At 45.2% G+C, this 25,282-nt stretch overlaps 1 protein-coding gene across 8 annotated transcripts in view; it reads left to right on the top strand.

Moving 5' to 3' along the window:
• LOC118387534 (regulator of G-protein signaling 3-like) overlaps positions 1–25,282 on the top strand; it is a 217,559-nt gene that overhangs the window by 151,643 nt on the left and 40,634 nt on the right. For all 8 annotated transcript variants that reach the window (XM_052459849.1, XM_052459847.1, XM_052459846.1 and 5 more), the window contains one exon: positions 2,008–2,907. In XM_052459849.1, the coding sequence (XP_052315809.1) occupies positions 2,008–2,907 (900 nt within the window). The remainder of the gene's footprint in view (positions 1–2,007; positions 2,908–25,282) is intronic.

Genomic DNA, 25,282 nt, shown 5'->3' with positions numbered 1-25,282 from the left:
ATATATATTTTTTTATATAAATAACGTGAACATACTGTTGACAACCACCTTGTGTGGTAGGTTATGTGGGTTTTGACACTCTAATGTAGGTATCATAACCAGTCATAAATAATGAAACATATGTCACAACAGGTCAAAACACATGTGTCATGACAGTGTTACCCTCCCGGGACCACCCATACGTAGAATGTATGCACACATGACTGTAAGTCGCTTTGGATAAAAGCGTCTGCTAAATGGCATATATTATTATTATATTATTTATATTATTATGACCATATTATAGCCGATTATGACAAGTTATTGAAGTCAGCTGTTATGAAATATTATGGCATGGTTATGACTGTGGCATAACGTTTTATGATGCTGGGTGTCAAGTGTTTCCGGTAAAATGTATAAAACAGCGGAAAATCTAGTTTTTAGATTCCACTGGGCCTTTAGAACTGTGATACGTTCTCTACGCCACATGGCAGATTGTATAGAATTGCAGGAAATTAATGTTAAAACAAAACACGTTCTCTCCGCTGTCAAGAAGGGGGCCACTATAAAAGGCTTGAGCCGGCCACTGCTATTAGCTTAGCATTAGCATTGTTGAGGTCAAAACATTAAGAGTGTTAGGATGCCGGGTCCCACTCTTATCTACAGCCGTGTATTTGAGAACAATAGGTAGTCAGGTTGGTAGTGATTGGGCAGTTTCAGTAGAGTGCAGCAGTTGAGGAGTTTTAATAGAATGTGTAATGGAGTTCAGTGATAATGCACGTTTTTCTCCTTCACCCTGATTATCACAAAATTGCGCCCTCGTTCCATTGTTCAAAATCCCAATCACTGCTTGAGATTTAAGTAGAGACAAGTCAATGAATGTTAAGTATCACCATTTTGTTAGACGCACTAATGAAATTTGCCAACACTTTAGCTCTGACAGAATCTGTTCAAGCGCTTTACACACAAGGAGAGACAGAGAGGTAAAACAATAATAATGAATAATGACTATGTGTGGTGTAGCGCCGCAGTGGCTTTGCCTTGTATAGTACAGCTCCCTCAGCAGAGTCCAACACCAGAAGGCAGACAATGGGATGAGAGGGGGTTGAAGGGCAACAGTAGATAAAACAGAGATGGGATAAAGAAGGTAAAGGTGAATATGAATGGAGAAGAGATGGTGGTGAGTTGATGGTGTAGATGGAGGGTTTCAGATATACTCAGGGGAGTTGAGCCAAGAGGTTCTATGGAGGACATGTTTGTTTTCCTCCACATTGCTCCCTCCCGTCTGTCCCAGAGGCCCTGAGGTGGTTGGGCCAGAGTGTGTCTGTGTGACACCAGACAGGAAGATAAAGTACCAGGAATGTGTCTGAACCAACAAGCAATGCTACTGCTGGAAAGCTGAGCTGTGTGTGTGTGTGTGTGTGTGTGTGTGTGTGTGTGTGTGTGTGTGTGTGTGTGTGTGTGTGTGTGTGTGTGTGTGTGTGTGTGTGTGTGTGTGTGTGTGTGTGTGTGTGTGTGTGTGTGTGTGTGTGTGTGTGTGTGTGTGTGTGTGTGTGTGTGTGTGTGTGTGTGTGTGTGGTGAGTGCATGAAGGGAAGTCAAACAGGCTGTATCAATCTCGTCATCATAAACACACGTGGCCTCTGTTTCCTGGCTAAACTCAACATACAAACAAAATCACTGGCTTCTCCTTCACTGTTGATAGTTGGTAGGGAGCCATTAGTCTCCCAGACACGGAACGCACAAACAGGGCAATAGGATTGTAATGGATTGCTGTCAATAAGAGGTCAGGAGCAAAGATTTAGATCAGGCCTTGTGTTGGTATAGGCTTGTTTCTCTATTGATTTAATAAAGTGGGATGTGTCTTAATAGATTTGAGGTGATTGGGACCATTTCAGCAGGGCTCTGGTTGACTGTTGCTTTAGCCCAGTGCTAATAAATGTGATTCATGTTCTAATCCACTTCATCAAACCCTTGATATGCAATAAATGTGCAGTGTGACAGTGTTTATAACTTCCTCTCCCTCCAGATGCTGGAGCCCAAGGTGGATACCCCTCCATGTGAGTTGGGAGGAGGACGAGGCCTACCCCTGCCAGGGTCTGAAGAGGACCACCTCTACCCCTACCCCTCCAGCCCCTCAGAACCCCTGACCCTGGGCAACCCGTACCCCTCTGAGCTTCTCACCCCCCTGGAGGAGGTTTGCATCCCACTGGGCGACGGAGAGGAGCACAAGGTGCCCCCCACCCCACCGCCCTCCACCGAGTGGGAGGACAGCAAGAGCATGGAGGGCACTGAGCCTGAGATCTGGCGGGAAAGAGAGGAGGAGGTGGAGGAGGGGGAGGAGGAGAGGAAGGGTGAGGAGGAAGCAGAGATAGAGGAGGGAGGGGAAAGAGAGAGGGAGGAGGAGGAGGGAGGAGATGTGAAACCCCCGGCGACAGATGACGAAGCCCCATCAGACCCCCCCGACACCAACGCCCACCCCTCCTCTTCATCCTCCTTCGTCATCCCCGAGCTCCGCCTAGACCGCTCCTTTAGCGCCGATGCCCTCTCCTCGCCCAACACCGACGAAGAGTATGACGAGGACGATGATGAAGATGACGATGATGATGAGGAAGATGACAGCGATGATACCTACCTAGAGCGCAGCGACAGTAAGCGTCGTAGCATGGTGGAGGGCTCTGCCTGCGAGAAGCACGGCGGCCGGTTGAGTGTCCAGAACTCCCTGCGGCGCCGCACGCACAGCGAGGGCAGTCTGCTGCAGGACCCACGTGCCACTGGCTTCACCTCAGACAATGCCATCAACTGCCTGGACCCGACACACGCCCACAAGGGGGGCTGGACGCTGCCCTCGCCTAAGACCCTGAAGAAGGAGCTGACCAAGAACGGAGGCTCCATGCACCAGCTCTGCATGCTCTTCTCTGGCAGGAAGGTCAGTACAGAACCATGCTCAGACACACATACACACACACACAGTGTGCGCACACACAAACAGACACACACACATACAAATACATGCATGCACAGATGCGCACACAAATACACACTAAATCACATAGGTTAATGCCATATACACACTAGTACCAAGAAACTATGCCATATTTGGTCTACAGCTGTTGTATTCGGCCGATGTGACAAATACAATTTGATTTGATGTTGTAAAGACCTGTGTCGATATGAGACTGACCATACAGGAAAAATCAGGCATTCACTGTAAATATTTTAAATATTATTTTTGTATGTTCTGTGGGAAAGACAACCTGTCTACATTTTAGAGATTGGCCGCCATCAAGTGGTGAACGTGAGAACTTAGAATGTCATTACAGTTGAGTTTGCAGTATTCAGCATTGCCCACTAGAGGGCAAGCGGTGTCTGGTTCTCTTTTTCACATTTTTCCATTGAGCAGGAGCAAAACCTCACCTCAACTTATACTCGCCAATGATAAACAACCTGTATTATTATTATATACACACACCTGCCCATCAGGATTAAATAAAACATGTTATGAGAGTGGTTGTGTGTGTGTGTGTGTGTGTGTGTGTGTGTGTGTGTGTGTGTGTGTGTGTGTGTGTGTGTGTGTGTGTGTGTGTGTGTGTGTGTGTGTGTGTGTGTGTGTGTGATTGAGTGTGTTTGAATGGGAGAAAGAGCAGGAGAAAGGGCTAAGAGAGGCAGTAGGTATGGTTGGTGTACTGAATTAGCATAGGTCGAAACAGCTCTGTTGGCCAATAGTGTGACTGTTAGCTGTTAGTAGGTGGTAACTAAGCATCTGAGAACACAGCAGAGGCCATTCTACTGGCCAATGTACAGTCACTTGATAATAAGATGGATGACCTCCGATCGCAGATTTGCTACCAACGGGTCTCTCGGAACTGCAATATTCTTTGCTTTTCATAAACATGGCTCTTGGACAAGATATCCCCCACGGCTATCCACCTCGATGGATTCTCCATTCACCGGGCCGACAGGACAGGGGAGTCGGAAAATCAAGGGGGGGAGGGGTTTGCCACTTCATCAGCACCAACTGGTGTGCTGATTCCAGTGTGGTGGAAGTGTCGACCCACTGTTCACCCGTCTTGGAATACCTGATGGTCAAATGCTGACCCTTCTATCTCCCGAGGGAGTTTTCAGCTGTTATCGTGACTGCTGTATACATTTCACCTCAGTACAATAAAAAAATAACAATCTGGTGCTTAACGAACTGTACAAGGCTATAAACAAGCAGAAAAACTACACCCAGAGGCTGCCTTTCTGGTTGCCAGCGACTAGGAGCGATAAAGTCCTAGACCACTGCTATTCTACCCACAAGCAAGCATACAAGGCACGCCCTCATCCGCCATTTGGCAAATCAGATCGTGACTCTGTACTCTTGCTTCCTGTTTACAAGCAGAAGCAGAAACAGGAAGTAGCCGCAATTCGCTCCGCATTCTGCCCCAACAGATCCATAAATGACGCATTCTCAATTGCTCTGCACACTGCCCTCATCCACCTAGGTAACCATTATACCATTATACCCTCCAAGCTCGTCACTAAGCTTAGGACTCTTAGGATCCTGGACTTCCTGATGGGCCGGCCCCAGATGGTGAGGGTAGGCAACATCACCTGTGCAATGGCCGAACCTTAACACAGGGGTCCCACAGGGGTGTGTGCTTAGTCTCCTTCTGTGCTCCCTGTTCACCCACGACGCACGCCTTCAACACCATTATTAAGTTAGCTGACGACACGACAGTGGTAGGCCTGATCACCGGTGATGATGAGTCAGCCTACAGGGAGGATGTCAGTGACCTGGCGGTGTAGTGCCAGAGAGAGAGCGAGAGAGAGAACGAGAGAGCGAGAGAGAGAGAGCGAAAGCGAGAGATAGAGAGAGAGATAGAGAGAGAGAGCTCTAGTTGTTGGTCTGACATGGAGCCTTAAATGGTGTTTCGTTCTCTGTATGGAGTTAGGAATGCAGCTAGCAGGCTGAGCCTATTGGTCTTGGCAGATTCTGGGAGTCATTTTACTACCTATTGGCGTCATGGATCGAGCTCTACAGCTCTGTGTTTCCATTATTTAAAAGGTCTGTCAGTCCCTCACACTAAATCACATGGCATCTCTAAATTAGGTGAGATCTAGATTGTGTGTGTGTGTGTGTGTGTGTGTGTGTTTAAGGTGCTTGTGTGTGCATATGTCTGTCTACTTGTCTATCTGTGTGTAAGCAGAATGTAAACTATCATGTGCTGCAAAAAGAGGAGATGCATAGGGTAAAGTTGGTTCAATAGCTTGACCAATTGGAGGGATTTACAAATTGTGCTTTGGTTGGAGCTGTTAAAGACATGAACTTGTGGATTATAGAAAAAGAAGAATTTACATTTGGTTGTAGATCAGCAGTTTTTCTCTTGTTATGTCTGTCACTGACAGTCATACTCAATTAGCCATGTTAGCTAACAAGTTTTAGATTGGTAATTAGTAATGGATTGGTAATTAGTTTAGCCAGCTGTCTTAATCATGGCCCAACACCGACCGGGCATGCAGGGCACATGCCCAAAGGCCCTGACCTCAAATCACTCTCACTCAGATATCACTAGCATGGCATAGAATTGCAGGAAACGTTCTGTAAAACAGCAAAAATGTTCTCTTTGCCCCATGGAAAAATGATCAGAAATGCCTGAAATGTGGTATAAAATTGGAAAATGTTCTCTCTGTCCCATGGAGCGATTTACCAGATACAGCAATACCTACTGTAGCAATACAAAACATTTCACACATGACCCAAAAAGTAAAAAGAAAGAAATTAAGAAATGTCAGAATGAGCAATGTCAGAGTCAGGAATATAAATATATATGTATATAGTGGTGTATATAGACAGTATGGACGGTATGTTAATAGAAAAGGTGTATTTAGGATGAGCCATTACTAGAATGCAGTATATACATATTTAACTAGTCAAGTCAGTTAAGAACAAATATTTATTTACAATGAAGGCCTACACCAGACAGGACTCCCAATCACAGCTGGTTGTGATACAGCCTGGATTCGAACCAGGGTGTCTGTAGTGACACCTCAAGCACTGAGATGCAGTGCCTTAGACCACTGCACCACTTGGGATACACTTTATACGTTAATACTGTATCCCATTAGATACAGTGGCTTGAGAAAGTATTCACCCCCTTGGCATTTTTCCTATTTTCTTGCCTTACAACCTGGAATTAAAATAGATTTTTGGGCATTTGTATCATTTGATTTACACAACAAAATATTTTTCATTGTGAAACAGACAAGAAATAAGACAAAAAAACTGAAAACTTGAGCGTGCATAACTATTCACCCCCCCCAAAGTCAATACTTTGTAGAGGCACTTTTATCAGCAATTACAGCTGCAAGTCTCTTGTGGTATGTCTCTATAAGCTTGGTACATCTAGCCAACTGGTACTTTTGCCCATTCTTCAAGGCAAAACTGCTCCAGCTCCTTCAAGTTGGATGGGTTCCGCTGGTGTACTGTCATTTTTAAGTCATACCACAGATTCTCAATTGGATTGAGGTCTGGGCTTTGACTAGGCCATTCTAAGACATTTAAATGTTTCCCCTTAAATGGTTTGTGTGTTGCTTTAGCAGTATGCTTAGGGTCATTGTCCTGCTGGAAGGTGAACCTCTGTCCCAGTCTCAAATCTTTTAAAGACTGAAACAGGTATCCCTCAGGAATTTCCCAGTATTTAGTTCCATCCATCGTTCCTTCAATTCTGACCAGTTTCCCAGTCCCTGCCGATGAAAAACACCCCCACAGCATGATGCTGCTACCCCCATGCTTCATTGTGGGGATGGTATTCTCGGGGTGATAAGAGATGTTGGGTTTGCGCCAGACATAGCCTTTTCCTTGAAGGCCAAAAAGCTAAATTTTAGTCTCATCTGACCAGAGTACATTCTTCCATATGTTTGGTGAGTCTCCCACATGCCTTTTGGCAAACACCAAGCATGTTTGCTTATTTTTCTCTTTAAGCAATGGCTTTTTTCTGGCCACTCTTCTGTAAAGCCCAGCTCTGTGGAGTGTATAGCTAAAAGTGGTCCTATGGACAGATACTCCAATCTCCACTGTGGAGCTTTTCAGCTCCTTCAGGGTTGTCTCTTTGTTGCCTCTCTGATTAATGTCTTGTCTGGTCCGTGAGTTTTGGTGGGCGGACCTCTCTTTGCAGGTTTGTTGTTATGCCATATTCTTTCCATTTTTTAATAATGGATTTAATGGTGCTCCGTGTGATGTTCAAAGTTTCTGATATTTTTTTATAACCCAACTCTGATCTGTACTTCTCTACAACTTTGTCCCTGACCTGTTTGGAGAGCTCCTTGGTTTTCATGGTGCCGCTTGCTTGGTGGTGCCCCTTGCTTAGGGGTGTTGCAGACTCTGGGGCCTTTCAGAACAGGTGTATATATACTGAGATCATGTGACAGATCATGTGACACTTAGATTGCACACGTGAACTTTACCCATATGCACACACTACTTTTCCTTTTGTGTTTTTTTAGAAGGTTTTGAATCAAGTCATTTTTTTCATTTCACTTCAACAATTTGAACTATTTTGTGTTATGTGCATTACTGCATTCTGTTGATGTTACACAAAATAGAGTGCAGTAGGACACAGGGTATGAATACACCCTACAGTATTACCACATAGTCCATCTGAGTTAAAAACTCTTCTTGTGCTACAACAAAATACCTAGTTCCCTTGTGCTGTCAGCCCTGGTGTACACCACAGGGATTTATACACTGCAGTATCCAGCCCCGAGCCTTGTTTCTGTGTATATACGATGTAGACAAATTATGGTAGCCTTTAAAGTGCTGGAGTGTGTAGTTAGTCAGCATAAAGATGCCAAGTGGCATGGATGGAAACATACTTGAACCTTCGGAGAGATGTGTCAGTGATTTACATCAGGAGGAGTTAACTATTTACGGGCAGACATTTTACATTTTACATTTACATTTTTCTTCGATGAAGAAGATATTGATTGTTATTTCATAGATTTGTCCGTCAGCGCCACCTCCTATTGGACAGTGGGAGAAAGGCATTGTGGGTTATTTATACATAGCTCCCCCATGGATCAATGGCAAGCTCTCCAAGGCTGTCAGAGACACCTCGTCACTTAGCGATTGTCACTCTGGGTTACCAAACATCACTGTAGATGAGAAGGATAGACCCAGTCGGTATTAGATAGATAGGTTTCTCCATTGGCTCACAGCAAGACTTGACTTTTTCAAATGCAATTTTAAATTGTTTTAGTCAATTACAAAGCAAAATTTAAAGTACAACATGTCTAAACACTACTTTTCAACATTGCCTTCTCCCTTGTTCTCACTACTAAAAACTTAATATTGTCAGGCCCCTTTTCATGACGGTGCTAGCAGCCACATGAGTGAGTGCTAGCGGAACATTAAGCCAGCCAAGACCAACAACACAAACAAACGTATACAGTGAGTGACGTTACTAACGGACTATGCTAAACAAGTTAAATGTCTTACCTGTGTCAAAACATTTGACACACACATAGCTACACACAGCCTACTTGGACACCGGGTCCCCACATTTCCCACTCTCCCACGCTGAATAACCTGAAGCCACTGGGCTCTTCTCACAGGCTTTATTTCCCTATGTGGGAGCATTGATTTTTGACCTGGTTACATGTACTTTGAAGAACACAGAGGCTTTTCGGCATGTGCTTTTCGGCATGGCTCTTTTACACTTGGGGTCAATGGGAAAGAATGTTTGTTTTCCCCAAATTATAGGCGTGGTCGAGGGGAATTCCTTATTATCCCATGAATATCGACTCGCACTATGGAGAAAGACAAGGGCAAATGTTGGTGTATGTATGTTGGCATCTCTTGTCCACTCTTCTATTCGCGTCTCCTCTCTCCTCTATCTCTATCTCTTTCCTCTTTGCTCTGGGGTGTTTATCTAGTCCTTTAATAGTTCTGATTTACACGCTATTGTCCTCTTTTCTTTCTTCCCACTCTGCTGTTTTTCCCTGTGTTAGAAGCCTTTAGTGCCCCTTCATACGGACAGGGAGAGAGAGAAAGAGAAAGAGAGTTAGAGTGGCACACACCAAGAGTGTGTTGGAGCCAATCTCAATGTGATGATTAAATCACAATGGCTTATTTTTTCGTTGGTCACACTTGTACCTGAACTCCTTTTCAACTTCTCCTCCACACAGATACATCACACTCATATACCTGTCTGACTGAGCTGCAGGTTATTGTCATTGGGTTACACTTGGAATTAGTGTTTAGAAAAGTGCATAGAGAGCATTCCAGGTGACATAGGTGCCGAGGTAACCTGAGTTTACAAGGTCAAGCCATTAAGTTGATGGGAGTTGGATCTGTGTTTGAAATGGCTGCATAAACACATGCAATCGTAACAGGCTAGGGAAACAGAATTTTATTGTGTTTACTGAGGGAGCTTACATTTTTATGCAGCACCACACACAAGAATGCACTGACACATAAATATATACAAACATGCTGGTATGTACTCACACCCACACCCACACCCACACACAGATACACACACACATACAAACAAACACACACACACACACACACACACACAAACACGCACAGAAACACACACCTGCCCATCAGGATTAAATAAAACATGTTATGAGAGTGGTTGTGTGTGTGTGTGTGTGTGTGTGTGTGTGTGTGTGTGTGTGTGTGTGTGTGTGTGTGTGTGTGTGTGTGTGTGTGTGTGTGTGTGTGTGTGTGTGTGTGTATATGCGCTGATGTGTGAGTGTTCTTTAGAGACAGTGGGGGACAGACACCTCACACTGAGTGATGGATGATGAGATGAAAGATGGTCTGGTGGTATGTTGAACTCATCCATCCTCCCTCTATCCTCCACCATTATGTATTGGTTCAACAACTGCAACATCCTTCTGGGGTTTGTGAGAAGCAGTAGTATTATAAGCATGTTCTGGCAGGACAAGACTGTCTTCAGTTAGTTTGTCCTGGTTATGTGGGGACCACAACGACCAGACACCAGAGATGCACAGTACTTCTCTCTTCCTCAGTCCAGACAAAAGATATAGAGGGTTCTAGAGGAGGGAGAGAGGGAGAGAGAGGGATATAGCGAGAGAGGGAGGAATGTTGCGAGCCACAGTCACAGTACAATACAGAACGGAACATGTTTGGCTCCTATTCTATAATGTAATTTCAATCACGGTTAAGCTGTTCGCTGTTCTATCCAATAGGAACCGGATGGAGAAAATAGAGAAGAGTTGATCACTAACATCAAACCCTATGAAGTCTTCAAAGTCATGACCTGAAAGTGCCTTGACATCATATACAGGTCATGACTGTTGGTTCATGGATGAAGACTTCATGTTTTGCTTGGCTGAAAAGCAATTGAAGTAGAAGACAATTTCATTGAAAGTTCTGGCCTTGAGAAAGATAAAAATGTGAATTTCTGAGTCAAGGCCAGGGAGCTTTCCAGGGAGGTTATAACTCTGTAATCTCTGTGTAGTTGTCCTCTCTGTCAAGTCAGCATCCATTTCTTCCTCTGCAAGTTCTATCAAATAACTTCAACTACTTTCTGACAACATCTGGGGATTGGGTCAAACTGGGCAGTGTTTGTTTCTAATGTAGTTCCTCAGCTACTAGCTAGAGGGCATAGTGGGTGAAGGGCACAGCCTTGCTGTTAAAAGGCCTGTTAACAACAGTCCCAAAAGACAGTTAACCAGACAAATCACTGCATGGCAAACACAGTGCTAAACATGAACCATTCTATCTTTAGGGAACAACAACTGAATCAAGATGTAGATAAGAATTGTGCATAGAGTAGTGTTGTTGTAGTGAAGTCCAACGCTGACAGAGAACAACTGTTACATTGACATTGTCTCATTCTGTTAGCTTAGCTAGCTCCAAAACACATGTAAAGACACTGTGTGGTCTACAGTATTGGTGTTTACTTTGGTCTCAGAGAACACAGTTACGGTTAAAGCATTTGGCACAGGGTTCTACTAAGAGTGTACCACTCCAAACAGCGAGGATGCTGGGTAAACATATGGCGGTGTTCTGGTTGGCTGGGACCATCCGAGGGGACAAAGGGTCATCAGGGGGTCAGTCTCATGTGGGACACTGGAGCTGGAGTCATCTAGTAAAACACTAAATGGTAACATGTAAATATTTGTGGAGTGGAGTAAACTGTGAGTGTGTACAGGACATTCAACCCACGCCAAGGCCCCCCTCTCCATTCAAAAATGCCTGACTGGAGCGCATGTAGGTTTTATATATGGTGTTTGATATATGGTATTTCACGGTTTATCCAAGCTTGTCTTGACTGGAGTTTATATTGTAATTGAAATACATGTTTTATTGACATTACATACACAATACATGATGTAGGCCTATAGCAAGGGAGTTTCTCAATGGGTTTTGTGAGGTTTGTAAGTAATCATCTCCAGTAAGGTTCCCATCTCTTCTTCCCTTTTACGACCAGTACAAATGGGTTTAGAACGTATATGAACTCACCAACCTTCTATCCAAACATGATGCTCATGATACATGAGCCAATCTTTGTTTATTTCCAACATCATCAGCAGGGAGGTTTTGGGAAGAGGATGAACGGGAGGGTATGACTGTAAGTAAGTGTGTGTGTGTGTGTGTGTGTGTGTGTGTGTGTGTGTGTGTGTGTGTGTGTGTGTGTGTGTGTGTGTGTGTGTGTGTGTGTGTGTGTGTGTGTGTGTGTGTGTGTGTGTGTGTGTGTGTGTGCGTGCGTGCGTGCGTGCGTGCGTGCGTGCGTGCGTGCGTGCGTGCGTGCGTGCGTGCGTGCGTGCGTGCGTGCGTGTGAAGAGGCATTAACGTGGCAAGGATAGATCTTCATGATACATATCCTGTGTCTTACTTTGTCATAGAATAAACTAAGGCACTGGCATAGTTACATAGTGTTGTCTGTTTTGAGTAATAGTCTCCCGTATTAGTTTCTCTCTCTCTCTCTAACTTTTTCTGTTCCGCCAGCCACTTGGAAAGGCCTGCTGGGACTGGAGCTGATTGAAGTGAGGAGGGGGGTTGGGGGGAATTCAGCTTTTGGGGAGAGAGGCAGGTGTAATGACAAGGATGGAGCATGCATCAAGGTAAAGAGACATTCATGAGGAAGTTGGCCTTCTGTTTTTATGGCTGTTACCATGATTACACCTTTGATACAGCGCAAACATTCTAAAAGTCAATCGCAGTGTCATGGTGTTTATCTGCGTTGATTTGAATCGCAGCCTAAGAACTCTGGGCAAAAGTAGTTGATGACATAGATCAGGGGTAGGCAGCCCTTTTCCTGGAGTGCCACAGGTACAGCAAGATTTTGTTCTAACTAGACACCACACCAGAGCAACTGAGCTAAATGATCAGTTCAGTGATTGCCTAAATTCAACACACCTGGTCTTCCAGATCAGTTCAATCTTAAACATGAAGTCCCTCCAGGACCAGGGTTTCCTGCCCCTGACATAGGGAATAGAGAAAGAACCCTTCTGTACTCACCCACAGTGACAATGGCCCATTCCTGATTGGTCTAGACACTCCATTCCAAAGAGTTATGTGGCCTGCTAACACAGGTCATCGTTTCCTGCCTCACCCCATTCGGATAAGTGTCAGATAGAGCTAATGCAGTAAAAATGTACTAAGTGGGTTTAGTAGGGATGAGTTGTGACCTGTGACACATTTTCTCTTCACACCCTGCTACATTATTCTGCGAGGTTAGCGCATGATGCTAGGCTATACATACAACTGAAAGAAGGCTTGTGTGGTGCTCTACGTGGCGTGAATGCCAACCCAGATAGAGATAGATGTAATGGGTAACGCATGATCCAAATACCCTTCAGTGTACTGGGGTAAATATACTGTGAGACTCGAGGAGGGACCCATTTAGAGCAGGGAGAATGCTAGCTAAGTATGTGCATTCCTCCAAGGGGATGCTGCTAGACAGGCAGGAAAAGGGGAAGACATTGTGGCTCTGGAGATAGACAGTCACACTGACATGAGGGGGAAAGAGCAGGCTATCTGGGCGACTGCGATAGAGGGTCTTCTGAGAAGAGCCATCAGAATGAGGTTTTCATGGGCTTATGAAGGAGTGTCAGAATGTTCTGACATGGACGCCTTTCTTTGTGACTGACTGTCTGTCAAAACAAATAGAATGGTCATGCAACTTAAAGAGATGTGCCTGCCTGCTTTATAGATTTCCTGCCATTCCTAGAGATAATACAGGCCATAGTTAAACTGGAGGACTCTGTGTGCTTCTGTTTGTGTAACTATGTTTTTACATGTCATTTCATTTAAAAATGGTAGACATTGTCCCTGCACCCTGACAATGAGTCTTCATTGTTTTCTATTCTTCACAACTATGAAGGTACCAAATATTATTGCTTTGCGTGCGTGCGTGCCTGCGTGTGTGAGCACAGGTGCGCATAGTCGTGTGTGTGTGTGTGTGTGTGTGTGTGTGTGTGTGTGTGTGTGTGTGTGTGTGTGTGTGTGTGTGTGTGTGTGTGTGTGTGTGTGTGTGTGTGTGTGTGTGTGTGTGTGTGTGTGTGTGTGTGTGTGTGTGTGTGTGTGTGTGTGTGTGTGTGTGTGTGTGTGTGTGTGTGTGTGTGTGTGTGTGTTCGTGCACGCACGTGTGTGAGAGAGAGATGAGGAATGACAGCTCCAGCCAGTACAGTGTTGGCCTCCACCCAGCCAGTTCTCTAATCTAATCGGAGACTCCCTTTGTTGAACAGCTCAATGTCAAACAAACTATTCAACCTCATAAGGAAACATTTATTCACAGTCATAATTATTAGTATGAACATTTACATTGACAAGTTCTGTAGTCACTACAAATTTGGAAATGTGATCCGAGATCTGCCATTGCCAAGTACACTACATTACCAAAGGTATGTGGACACCTGCTCGTCGAACATCTCATTCCAAAATCTTGGGCATTAACATGGAGTTGGTCCCCCTTTGCTGCTATAACAGACTCCACTCTTCTGGAAAGGTTTTCCACTAGATGTTGGAACATTGCTGCATGGACTTGCTTCCATTCAGCCATAAGAGCATTAGTGAGGTCGAACACTGATTTTGGGCGATTAGGCCTGGCTCACAGTCGGCGTTCCAATTCATCCCAAAGGTGTTCGATGGGGTTGAGGTCAGGGCTTTGTGCAGGTCAGTCAAGTTCTTCCACACCGATCTTGACAAAACATTTATGTATGGACCTCGCTTAGTGCAAGGGGCATTATCATGCTGAAACAGCAAAGGGCATTCCCCAAACTGTTGCCACAAAGTTGGAAGCACAGAATCATTTAGAATGTCATTGTATGCTGTAGAGTTAAGATTTCCCTTCACTGGAACTAAGAGGGCTGGCAGTGGAAATACAGTTCCAGACCATTATTCCTCCTCCACCAAACATTACAGTTGGCACTATGCATTGGGGCAAGTAGCGTTCTCCTGGCATCCTCCAAACACAGATTAGTCCATCGGACTGCCAGATGGTGTGGCTGCTCGTCTATGGAAACCCATTTCATGACGCTCCCGACAAACAGTTGTTGTGCTGACTTTGCTTCCAGAGGCAGTTCTGAAGTGTTGCAACAAAGGACAGACAATTGACGTATTTCAGCACTCGGCGGACCCGTTCTGTGAGCTTGTGTGGCCTATCACTTCTGAGCCGTTGTTGCTCCTAGATGTTTCCACTTCACAATAACAGCGCTTAAAGTTGAACGGGGCAGCTCTAGCATAGCAGACATTTGACCAACTGACTTGTTGGGAAGGTAACATCCTATGACGGTGCCATGTTGAAAGTCATTGACTTCTTCAGTAAGCCCATTATACTGGCAATGTGTTCCTATGGAGATTGCATGGCTGTGTGCTCTACTTTATACACCAGTCAGCAAAGGGTGTGGCTGAAATACCCGAATCAACTAATTTGAAGGGGTGCCCACATACTTTGCGTATATATAGTGTATTAATGAAAGATCGGTGCTTATGCACAAAATACTTTCAGTATGTTGATTACCCTCCCTAAATCCACAAAGAGCATGTAGTAGCACAGTGGCAAGAGAAAACTCTAGCTGGAAGCAAGAAACATTTAGAGGAATCCTCCTCTGGCTGACCAAGTTCAGAGTATAGGACATGCACTAACTATACAAAACATTTCTTATTCCATGAGACTGACCAGGTGAATCCAGGTGAAAGCTATGATTCCTAGACTGACCAGGTGAATCCAGGTGAAAGCTACAATCTCTTTTTGATGTAACTTGTTAAATCCACTTCAATCAGTGTAGATGAATGGGAGGAGACAGTTTAAAGAAGGATTTTTAAGCCTTGAGACAGTTGAAACATGGATTGTGTATGTGTGCCATTCAGAGGCTGAATGTAAAGTGCTTTTGAATGGAATATGGTAGTAGCTGCCAGGTGCACTGGTTTGAGTGTGTCAAGAATGGTCCACCACCCAAAGGACATCCAGCCAACCTGGCACAAGTGTGGGAAGCATTGGCGTCAACATGGGCCAGCATCCCTGTGGAAGGCATTCGACACCTTCTAGAGTCCATGCTCCGACGAATTGAGGCTGTTCTGAGGGCAAAAGGGGGTTGTTTGACTCAATGTTAGGAGGGTGTTCCTAATGTGTTATAGCTGTCCTAAAATATAATAATTTCAGATCTGCACAAGTACCTAGGAGCTGAAGGTCAACTTGGGATTCAGTATCAGGCTACCAAGTTATGGACGTCATGAATGGTACCCTTTTTCCATGGGACGTAGCCATGATAAGTTGCCATTCAGAATGCCCACGCCCAGTAGTCTGCAGAATGCAGCCAGGCGGTCTGTCCAAAGTTCCCAGATCCAATCCCCATCAGGTGGTGTTGCAACCAAGTGGGCCAGCCATTTAACATGTTGACCTTTTAGTCATACAGCAGATGCTCTTATCCAGAGCGACTTACAGTAGTGAGTGCATATATTTTCATAACTTATCGTACCAACCCACACCCCACTAACCAAACCTCTAGACCTGACCCTGCCATAAGGTCAGCCTTGCGTTAGCTCCCTTTCTCTCTACAGGGTTCTTCAGGAGCTCAGTCCCTCAGCCTAAAATTAAATGTTTTCTAAAATCCCTGCCACAATGGCTTGGTAATCCCCAGCTAATGAAGAGAAGCTCTTTTGTTTGTTTGTGTGGCGTTGATTGTGTGGCTGCTTCCTCTGAGGCTTTAGCGTGCTGGGGTCTTAGAAGCAGCATTGTGAGACACAGTGGGAATGGGCTATGGGAACAGTCTGCCTTCATCCATTTAGAACGAAATGTTGCTTGGCACTGATTCAGGAACAGTGTGGAAGAACATTGGTGAGTGGGGATTTGCTTCTAAGGCCTTATAAAGTGCAGGAGAGCTGAGGGACTGAGGGAGAGGTGGACAGTGCACTCAGATCAATCATGTTCTATTTGCATACAGCTTTTTTTTGTCCTTAAGTGCTCAACTTAACAGTCACCCAGGCCCAAAGTTCAGAAGAGACTTGAAAAGGTTGACAGGACTGCCATTGCCAAGTGAGGGAGGGATGTAAGCTTCTCTGTCCAGCTCCTCTCTTCCCAACAAACCTCTTGTCACTACCTACCTAATTTCCCTCTGAGTGTGTAGTGTACAGGCGTGGGTTGGCATAGGAGGTTGTGTGGTGTCCACAACAAGACATCCACAACAAACTAGCCTTTGACGTCTGGCTGTGGGGAGAAGATCCAGCAGGCCCCTCTCTTCACCCTCCATGCAGTGTGTTTGCGTGTGGATGTGTATGTGTGTGCATGTGTGTTTGTGTAGGTAGTGACTGCCTGTTGGGTGCGTTAATGACACCGGTTGCCATAGCAGTGCTTTGGCAAGTATTGTGTAGAGAGGGATGAGACACACTCACTATGTCCGTGAACAAGCCGTTCACCAGTCAATAAACACACACTTCCACGCAGGGAGTTTTAAGGCAGATCTTTCTCTCCATACTCCGTTGCCAGGTTACACAAGCTCATAGTTACGTTGTGAGGTTTTACTCTCTCTCTCTCTCTCTCTCTCTCTCTCTCTCTCTCTCTCTCTCTCTCTCTCTCTCTCTCTCTCTCTCTCTCTCTCTCTCTCTCTCTCTCTCTCTCTCTCTCATCTCTCTCTCTCTCTCTCTCTCTCTCTCTCTCTCTCTCTCTCTCTCTCTTTCTCTCATCCCTCAGTCCCACCCTCCACTGCCCAGAGGTCCATCTCCTTCTTACTCACTCCCTGTTCTGTATCTCACTCCATCATCTTCTTCAGTACAGCCTGTTCTGTAACCCTGTTCCCTGCCTGGGGAGATGTCAGGTAATTCCATCCCTATGTCACCCTGACTCCTAACAACTGTGTTAGAGAGTGTGTGTGGTGGTGTTGTGTTTAGGAGGTGTTATACAGCCAGTTGGGGAGTCTTCATCACTGACATTAGCTGAGAGAACACCCTGCTCTCTCTATCTCTGTGTGTAGCACATTGATCCCACAGAGAGAACACGGCTTCTTCCCAAATAGAACCCAATTCCTTATTTAGTGCACTACTTTTGACCAGGACCCATAAGGCTCTATATGACTACATAGAGGGCAGGGTTTCCATTTAGGATGCACTCCAAAGCACCTTGAATAACAACAGATAGCCCAGTCCTTTTCCCACAAGCACGATACAACCAATAGATCATGTTGATGGTCAAACAGTACAACGTCTATGTCATATTCATCTCCTTGTTTACTCACTATCTATTTGACCCTTTATCTGACCTGTTCATGCTCATAACTACCTCATGGAGTACATGACGTTAATTAACCAAGTTTCATAACTCATCTGAACTTTATATGACCATAATGTACCCGTGGTCATGTCTCCATATCCAATGGTAACACAACACGGTCTGTGCTACAGAGAAAAGGATATTGTTCTCTAGCCATGTGCTACTAACCCAAAAAGAACCACATTATCCAGCACTTACTTCATCTTCCAAATCTCATTTCAGGAATGCCAATGTTTAAAGACCCAGTGCAGTCAAAATAATGCTTTTCCCTGTGTTCTGTATCATATTGTACAACAGCTGATAAAACTAACACTGTAAAAGTGTGATTTCTTTTACCAGTGTTAATTCCTGATAGTTGCTGGTTGAAAATACAATCTACACAAGACCTAATCAGCATGTATGCATGGGCGGGAGGTTCGGCTTGCCGTGGTGGCATCGCCATGCGGTAAATTGGTTAATAGACCAATAACAAAGAGAGTTCCAGACCTCTGCCAATAACAGCTAGTTGTTCCAGACCTCTGCCAATAACAGCTAGTTTTCAATTTTCCCCTCCCCAGTCAGACCACTCCCAGACAGTCCTACAAAATTCTTGCCTGAGAAATAGTTTTTTGCTAAAAAGCTATTTTTGCCCATTTTCATGGAACTCTATTATAGTAAGGAACTTGATTATTATGGTCTGTGTCAGTAAATGTACAATTATTTGATATTGATATAAAAATGTCTATTAAATAAGCTTCTGATGAGGTATTTTAATATCATTTTTGAATTTCTAGCCATAAATCATTTTTCCACAGTAGTTGATTGTCACGTACCAAGATGGCATAGCAGTTCAGACGTCTTTTGTCCTCGTCTTGTCGTGTCCTGTATATATATATATTTACAACTTTTTTCACATACATTTTATTTTTATTTTCCATCAACTCATCTTCAAAACACTTTCCTGCAACCCCCCTCACCAATTTATATTTATAAAAAAGTATTATTTACCTCAAATCTGTAATCCTCCAAGAAGCTAGCCAGAAATTCCAAGAAGCTAGCCAGAAACTAGCCAGAAGCTAGCCAGGAGCTAGCCAGAAGCTAGCCCAGACGCTAATCCCGAAGCTAATCAGAAGCTAGTTCAGAAGCTAGTTAGCTTCTTTACTGGCAAATCGTTAGTATTCAGCTAACCACGGTTTGTGGTCATCTGCTATCCTTTAGCTCGAAAATCTATCGCCAGTTTTGTACGGCGCAGCGCGGCTCGGAACGGAACATACCGGACCAATTTCTCTCTCCGTGTCCCTGGATTTCAACTGCTCTCTGGACATTCATACCCAGATCTCACAGCTAGCTAGCTGTGACTATCGGCTTTCGTCGATTATGGAGCAAACATCAATTATTCCGGAGCTAGCCAGCTCCGTCAATCACTCCTGAGTTCCATCAATCACTCCTGGGCTGCAGTCACCTATCCGGACCCGTTTTACTGCCTACGCGGAGCCCCACTGGGCCTTCACAACTGGACTGCCGACGTTATCTACCCGAAGGAGATCCGGCTGGCTCCTCCGTTGCGACGTTACCTGAACGCCCATCTGCGGCCTGCTAACCGTTAGCTGTCTTACCGGCTGCTATCTGAATAGACAATCGGACAATTTATTTATTTTTTATTATTATTATGTTTTCTTCTTGGGCCTCTATAACTATATCTATTGTTTTTATTTTTGTTGCTGTTGAGTGATTTGGATTAATCCCCTCTACCACACGGAACCCCACTAATCTACTGAGGGAACGCAAAAGGTGGCTAACAACAGATCTCCATCCTATGCTAGCTTGCTACCGATGGCCTGGCTAGCTGTCTAAATCGCCGTGACCCCCAACCAACCTCTCCACTCACTGGACCCTTTTGATCACTCGACTAAGCATGCCTCTCCTTAATGTCAATATGTCTTGTCCATTGCTGTTCTGGTTAGTGTTTATTGGCTTATTTCACTGTAGAGCCTCTAGTCCTGCTCACTATACCTTATCCAACCTATTAGTTCCACCACCCACACATGCAATGACATCTCCTGGTTTCAATGATGTTTCTAGAGACAATATCTCTCTCTTCATCACTCAATACCTAGGTTTACCTCCACTCTATTCACATCCTACCATACCTTTGTCTGTACATTATACCTTGATGCTATTTTATCGCCCCCAGAAACCTCCTTTTACTCTCTGTTCCAGACGTTCTAGATGACCAATTCTTATTGCTTTTAGCCGCACCCTTATTCTACTCCTCCTATGTTCCTCTGGCGATGTAGAGGTGAATCCAGGCCCTGCAGTGCCTAGCTCCACTCCTATTCCCCAGGCGCTCTCTTTTGACGACTTCTGTAACCGTAATAGCCTTGGTGTCATGCATGTTAACATTAGAAGCCTCCTCCCTAAGTTTGTTCTATTCACTGCTTTAGCACACTCTGCCAACCCGGATGTTCTAGCTGTGTCTGAATCCTGGCTTAGGAAGACCTCCAAAATGTTTAATTCCAAACTACAACATTTTCAGACAAGATAGAACTGCCAAAGGGGGCGGTGTTGCAATCTACTGCAAAGATAGCCTGCAGAGTTCTGTCCTACTATCCAGGTCTGTACCCAAACAATTTGAACTTCTACTTTTAAAAATCCACCTCTTTAAAAACAAGTCTCTCACCGTTGCCGCCTGCTATAGACCACCCTCTGCCCCCAGCTGTGCTCTGGACACCATATGTGAACGGATTGCCCCCCATCTATCTTCAGAGCTCGTGCTGCTAGGCAACCTAAACTGGAACATGCTTAACACCCCAGCCATGCTACAATCTAAACTTGATGCCCTCAATCTCACACAAATGATCAATGAACCTACCAGGTACCTCCCCAAAGCCTTAAACACGGGCACCATCATATATATCATCCTAACCAACTTCCCCTCTAAATACACCTCTGCTGTCTTCAACCAAGATCTCAGCGATCACTGCCTCATTGCCTGCATCCGTAATGGGTCAGCGGTCAAACGACCTCCACTCATCACTGTAAAACGCTCCCTGAAACACTTCAGCGAGCAGGCCTTTCTAATCGACCTGGCCGGGGTATCCTGGAAGGATATTGATCTCATCCCGTCAGTAGAGGATGCCTGGATATTTTTTAAAAATGCCTTCCTAACCATCTTAAATAACCATCTTAAATAAACATGCCCCATTCAAGAAATTTAGAACCAGGAACAGATATAGCCCTTGGTTCTCCCCAGACCTGACTGCCCTTAACCAACACAAAAACATCCTATGGCGTTCTGCATTAGCATCGAACAGCCCCCGTGATATGCAGCTGTTCAGGGAAGCTAGAAACCATTATACACAGGGAGTTAGAAAAGCCAAGGCTAACTTTTTCAAGCAGAAATTTGCTTCCTGCAACACTAACTCAAAAAAGTTCTGGGACACTGTAAAGTCCATGGAGAATAAGAACACCTCCTCCCAGCTGCCCACTGCACTGTAGATAGGAAACACTGTCACCACTGATAAATCCACCATAATTGAGAATTTCAATAAGCATTTTACTACGGCTGGCCATGCTTTCCACCTGGCTACTCCTACCCCGGTCAACAGCACTGCACCCCCAACAGCAACTCGCCCAAGCCTTCCCCATTTCTCCTTCTCCCAAATCCATTCAGCTGATGTTCTGAAAGAGCTGCAAAATCTGGACCCCTACAAATCAGCCGGGCTAGACAATCTGGACCCTTTCTTTCTAAAATTATCTGCCGAAATTGTTGCCACCCCTATTACTAGCCTATTCAACCTCTCTTTCGTGTCGTCTGAGATTCCCAAAGATTGGAAAGCAGCTGCGGTCATCCCCCTCTTCAAAGGGGGGGGGACACTCTTGACCCAAACTGCTACAGACCTATATCTATCCTACCATGCCTTTCTAAGGTCTTCGAAAGCCAAGTCAACAAACATATTACCGACCATTTTGAATCTCACCATACCTTCTCTGCTATGCAATCTGGTTTCAGAGCTGGTCATGGGTGCACCTCAGCCACGCTCAAGGTCCTAAACGATATCTTAACCGCCATCGATAAGAAACATTACTGTGCAGCCGTATTCATTGATCTGGCCAAGGCTTTCGACTCTGTCAATCACCACATCCTCATCGGCAGACTCGACAGCCTTGGTTTCTCAAATGATTGCCTCGCCTGGTTCACCAATTACTTCTCTGATAGAGTTCAGTGTGTCAAATCGGAGGGTCTGCTGTCCGGACCTCTGGCAGTCTCTATGGGGGTGCCACAGGGTTAAATTCTTGGACCGACTCTCTTCTCTGTATACATCAATGAGGTCGCTCTTGCTGCTGGTGAGTCTCTGATCCACCTCTACGCAGACGACACCATTCTGTATACTTCCGGCCCTTCTTTGGACACTGTGTTAACAACCCTCCAGGCAAGCTTCAATGCCATACAACTCTCCTTCCGTGGCCTCCAATTGCTCTTAAATACAAGTAAAACTAAATGCATGCTCTGCCTGTCCAACATCACTACTCTGGACGGCTCTGACTTAGAATACGTGGACAACTACAAATACTTAGGTGTCTGGTTAGACTGTAAACTCTCCTTCCAGACCCATATCAAACATCTCCAATCCAAAGTTAAATCTAGAATTGGCTTCCTATTTCGCAACAAAGCATCCTTCACTCATGCTGCCAAACATACCCTTGTAAAACGGACCATCCTACCAATCCTCGACTTTGGCGATGTCATTTACAAAATAGCCTCCAATACCCTACTCAACAAATTGGATGCAGTCTATCACAGTACAATCCGTTTTGTCACCAAAGCCCCATGTACTACCCACCATTGCGACCTGTACGCTCTCGTTGGCTGGCCCTCGCTTCATACTCGTCGCCAAACCCACTGGCTCCATGTCATCTACAAGACCCTGCTAGGTAAAGTCCCCCCATATCTCAGCTCGCTGGTCACCATAGCATCTCCCACCTGTAGCACACGCTCCAGCAGGTATATCTCTCTAGTCACCCCCAAAACCAATTCTTTCTTTGGCCGCCTCTCCTTCCAGTTCTCTGCTGCCAATGACTGGAACGAACTACAAAAATCTCTGAAACTGGAAACACTTATCTCCCTCACTAGCTTTAAGCACCAACTGTCAGAGCAGCTCACAGATTACTGCACCTGTACATAGCCCACCTATAATTTAGCCCAAACAACTACCTCTTTCCCAACTGTATTTAATTGATTAATTAATTAATTTCTACTACCATTCCAGTGTTTTACTTGCTATATTGTATTTACTTTGCCACCATGGCTTTTTTTGCCTTTACCTCCCTTCTCACCTCATTTGCTCACATTGTATATAGACTTGTTTATACTGTATTATTGACTGTATGTTTGTTTTACTCCATGTGTAACTCTGTGTCGTTGTATCTGTCGAACTGCTTTGCTTTATCTTGGCCAGGTCGCAGTTGTGAATGAGAACTTGTTCTCAACTTGCCTACCTGGTTAAATAAAGGTGAGTCACCAGCGTTAGACTCATAATGACACTCACCTGGACTCCATCACCTCCTTGATTACCTGCCCTATACATGTCACTCCCTTTGGTTCCTTCCCCCAGGCGGCATTGTTCCTGTTCTATGTCTGTGTACTGTTTGTGGTTCTTGGTTTTTTATTTAATAAATGTTTTCACTCCCTGACCTTGCTTGCCGACTTTCAACGTCCAACGTTACAGAATGACGACTCATCAAAGGGAAGCATAATGGAGTGGGTTTTTTCTTCTTGTTTTTGTTTTTGTGTTTGGGGTGATGTCGGGCCCGAGTGTTGGAGCCGGAGCTATCTGGGAGGCCTCAGCCGGTTTGTAGGCTCCCATGCCTCAGCGGGTTCGATAGGCTCCCATGCTGAAATTGGGTGAACAGGTTCCCATGCCTCAGCCGGGGTAACCGGGGAGGTCTCAGCCGGCTCATCATGTTCATTCCACAGCCGGTTCGTCAGGTTTCTGCGCCTCAGTGGAGGTGACCGGTCCGCTCCGGAACCCCGGGATCGTCCCTGTGGTTGGCTTCCTGCGGCTGGAGCCGAAAACGCTGGGGGGGGGGGGTACTGTTACGTATAATCTCTCTCCGGCGCTCTAGGTCGTCATGCTCCCAAGCCTCAGCCAGAAGGACAGGTTCCCGTGCGTTAGCAGAGTTGACCGGTCCGCTCATGATCCCCAGGATTGTCATCTTGGTCAGCGTCCTGCGGCTGGAGCTGTGCATTGGGGAGGGAGTACTCTCACGTGTGCTCCGTCTCCGGCCTCTAGGTCAGCAGGCAGTCTGCTCGTTAGGGCACACACCTGTCACCAGCGTTAGGCGCATAATGACACTTCTCGATTACCTGCCCTATATATGTCACTCCCTTTGGTTTCATCCCCAGTTGTCATTTTCCTGTTCCAAGTCGGTGCGCTGTTTGTGTTTCTTGTTTTGTTCTTTAATTTATTAAATGTATTCACTCTCTGACCTTGCTTCCAGACTTTCAGCGTACATCGTTACATTGATGTCCAGGAGCTTGAGCTTTCCACTTTGGTATATGTGGTTTTTCACTAATGAATACAGTAACAAACTAACTTTTGATTGGCATTGAGTTGAGGGCATGCATTAGCCTGTGAATTGGGACTGTTCTGCCAATCATGTACCACTCTTTTCTCATGTCCTGACATTGTACTGATATATCTCTGGCTTAGACAGCAAAGTAGACACAGGAACTTATGTGTGGAGATGATAAAGAAAGAGCAATTTACTGCTCTTGAAACTCCGAGCCTGGAAACCAGTCTACCGATACTGCTTTGGAATTGGGCTCCATGCTATTCTGTTCAATAGGTTTCTTCTATGGAGAGCAAGGTAATAGTATATTCTAATCCACGTTTTAAACATTTCTATGCTTTGAAAATATGTACGTGGGGAAAAACTAGGATTCAATTGTATTACTGGTTATAATATGTAGCCTATAAGCCTGCTACAAAGTTACACTGTTCTTCCATGACGTGCTAGCTGGTGTGTAGCTCTGTTGTAATGTATATACGGTAACTAATGCAGTGTTAATGGAGAAACCAACTGCAAAATATCCTTGTGTTATCTTATGATGAGCTTGGTGTTGTTTTCCCCTGTTGTGATACATGGTGTAGGGATGTATTTCGCACACAGTCTCCTGAGAAGACCATGTGAGGATCTAGGTGTTGTTTACCTCAGTTGAGAGGTGGAGTGTGACCCGCAGTGACCATGACTGACCCGCATCATTCCCCAGCTGCTCTCTCTGTCTCTCCCTCCATCCTCAAGCGGAATGCCGTTTACACCATTCCTCCCAGGTCCCTCTCTTCCCTATTTCCCTGCTACAACTTTCCACAAACTGCCCTTTTGTCTTGCTGATGGCTGAACTCCACCTCTGAGATTACCTTCAGCGTAAATACCCTAGGTTAGATTTAGGGTCAGGTCTTCGGGTCTCCCCCTCCCTCTCCCCTTCTCCTCTTTTCCTTCTCCTGTCACTGTCAGACGAGGGGTCAGGTCTCCCCTGTCTCCCCCTTTACTTTTTTCTTCGCTGTCAAAGGAATTTCTCATCAGAGCTGCACT

The sequence above is a fragment of the Oncorhynchus keta genome, chromosome 13, assembly GCF_023373465.1.
Source record: "Oncorhynchus keta strain PuntledgeMale-10-30-2019 chromosome 13, Oket_V2, whole genome shotgun sequence".
Classification (NCBI taxonomy): Eukaryota; Metazoa; Chordata; class Actinopteri; order Salmoniformes; family Salmonidae; genus Oncorhynchus; species Oncorhynchus keta.
The sequence above is the reverse complement of the archived record's forward strand: the minus strand, read 5'-3'. Positions and strand labels throughout refer to the sequence as shown.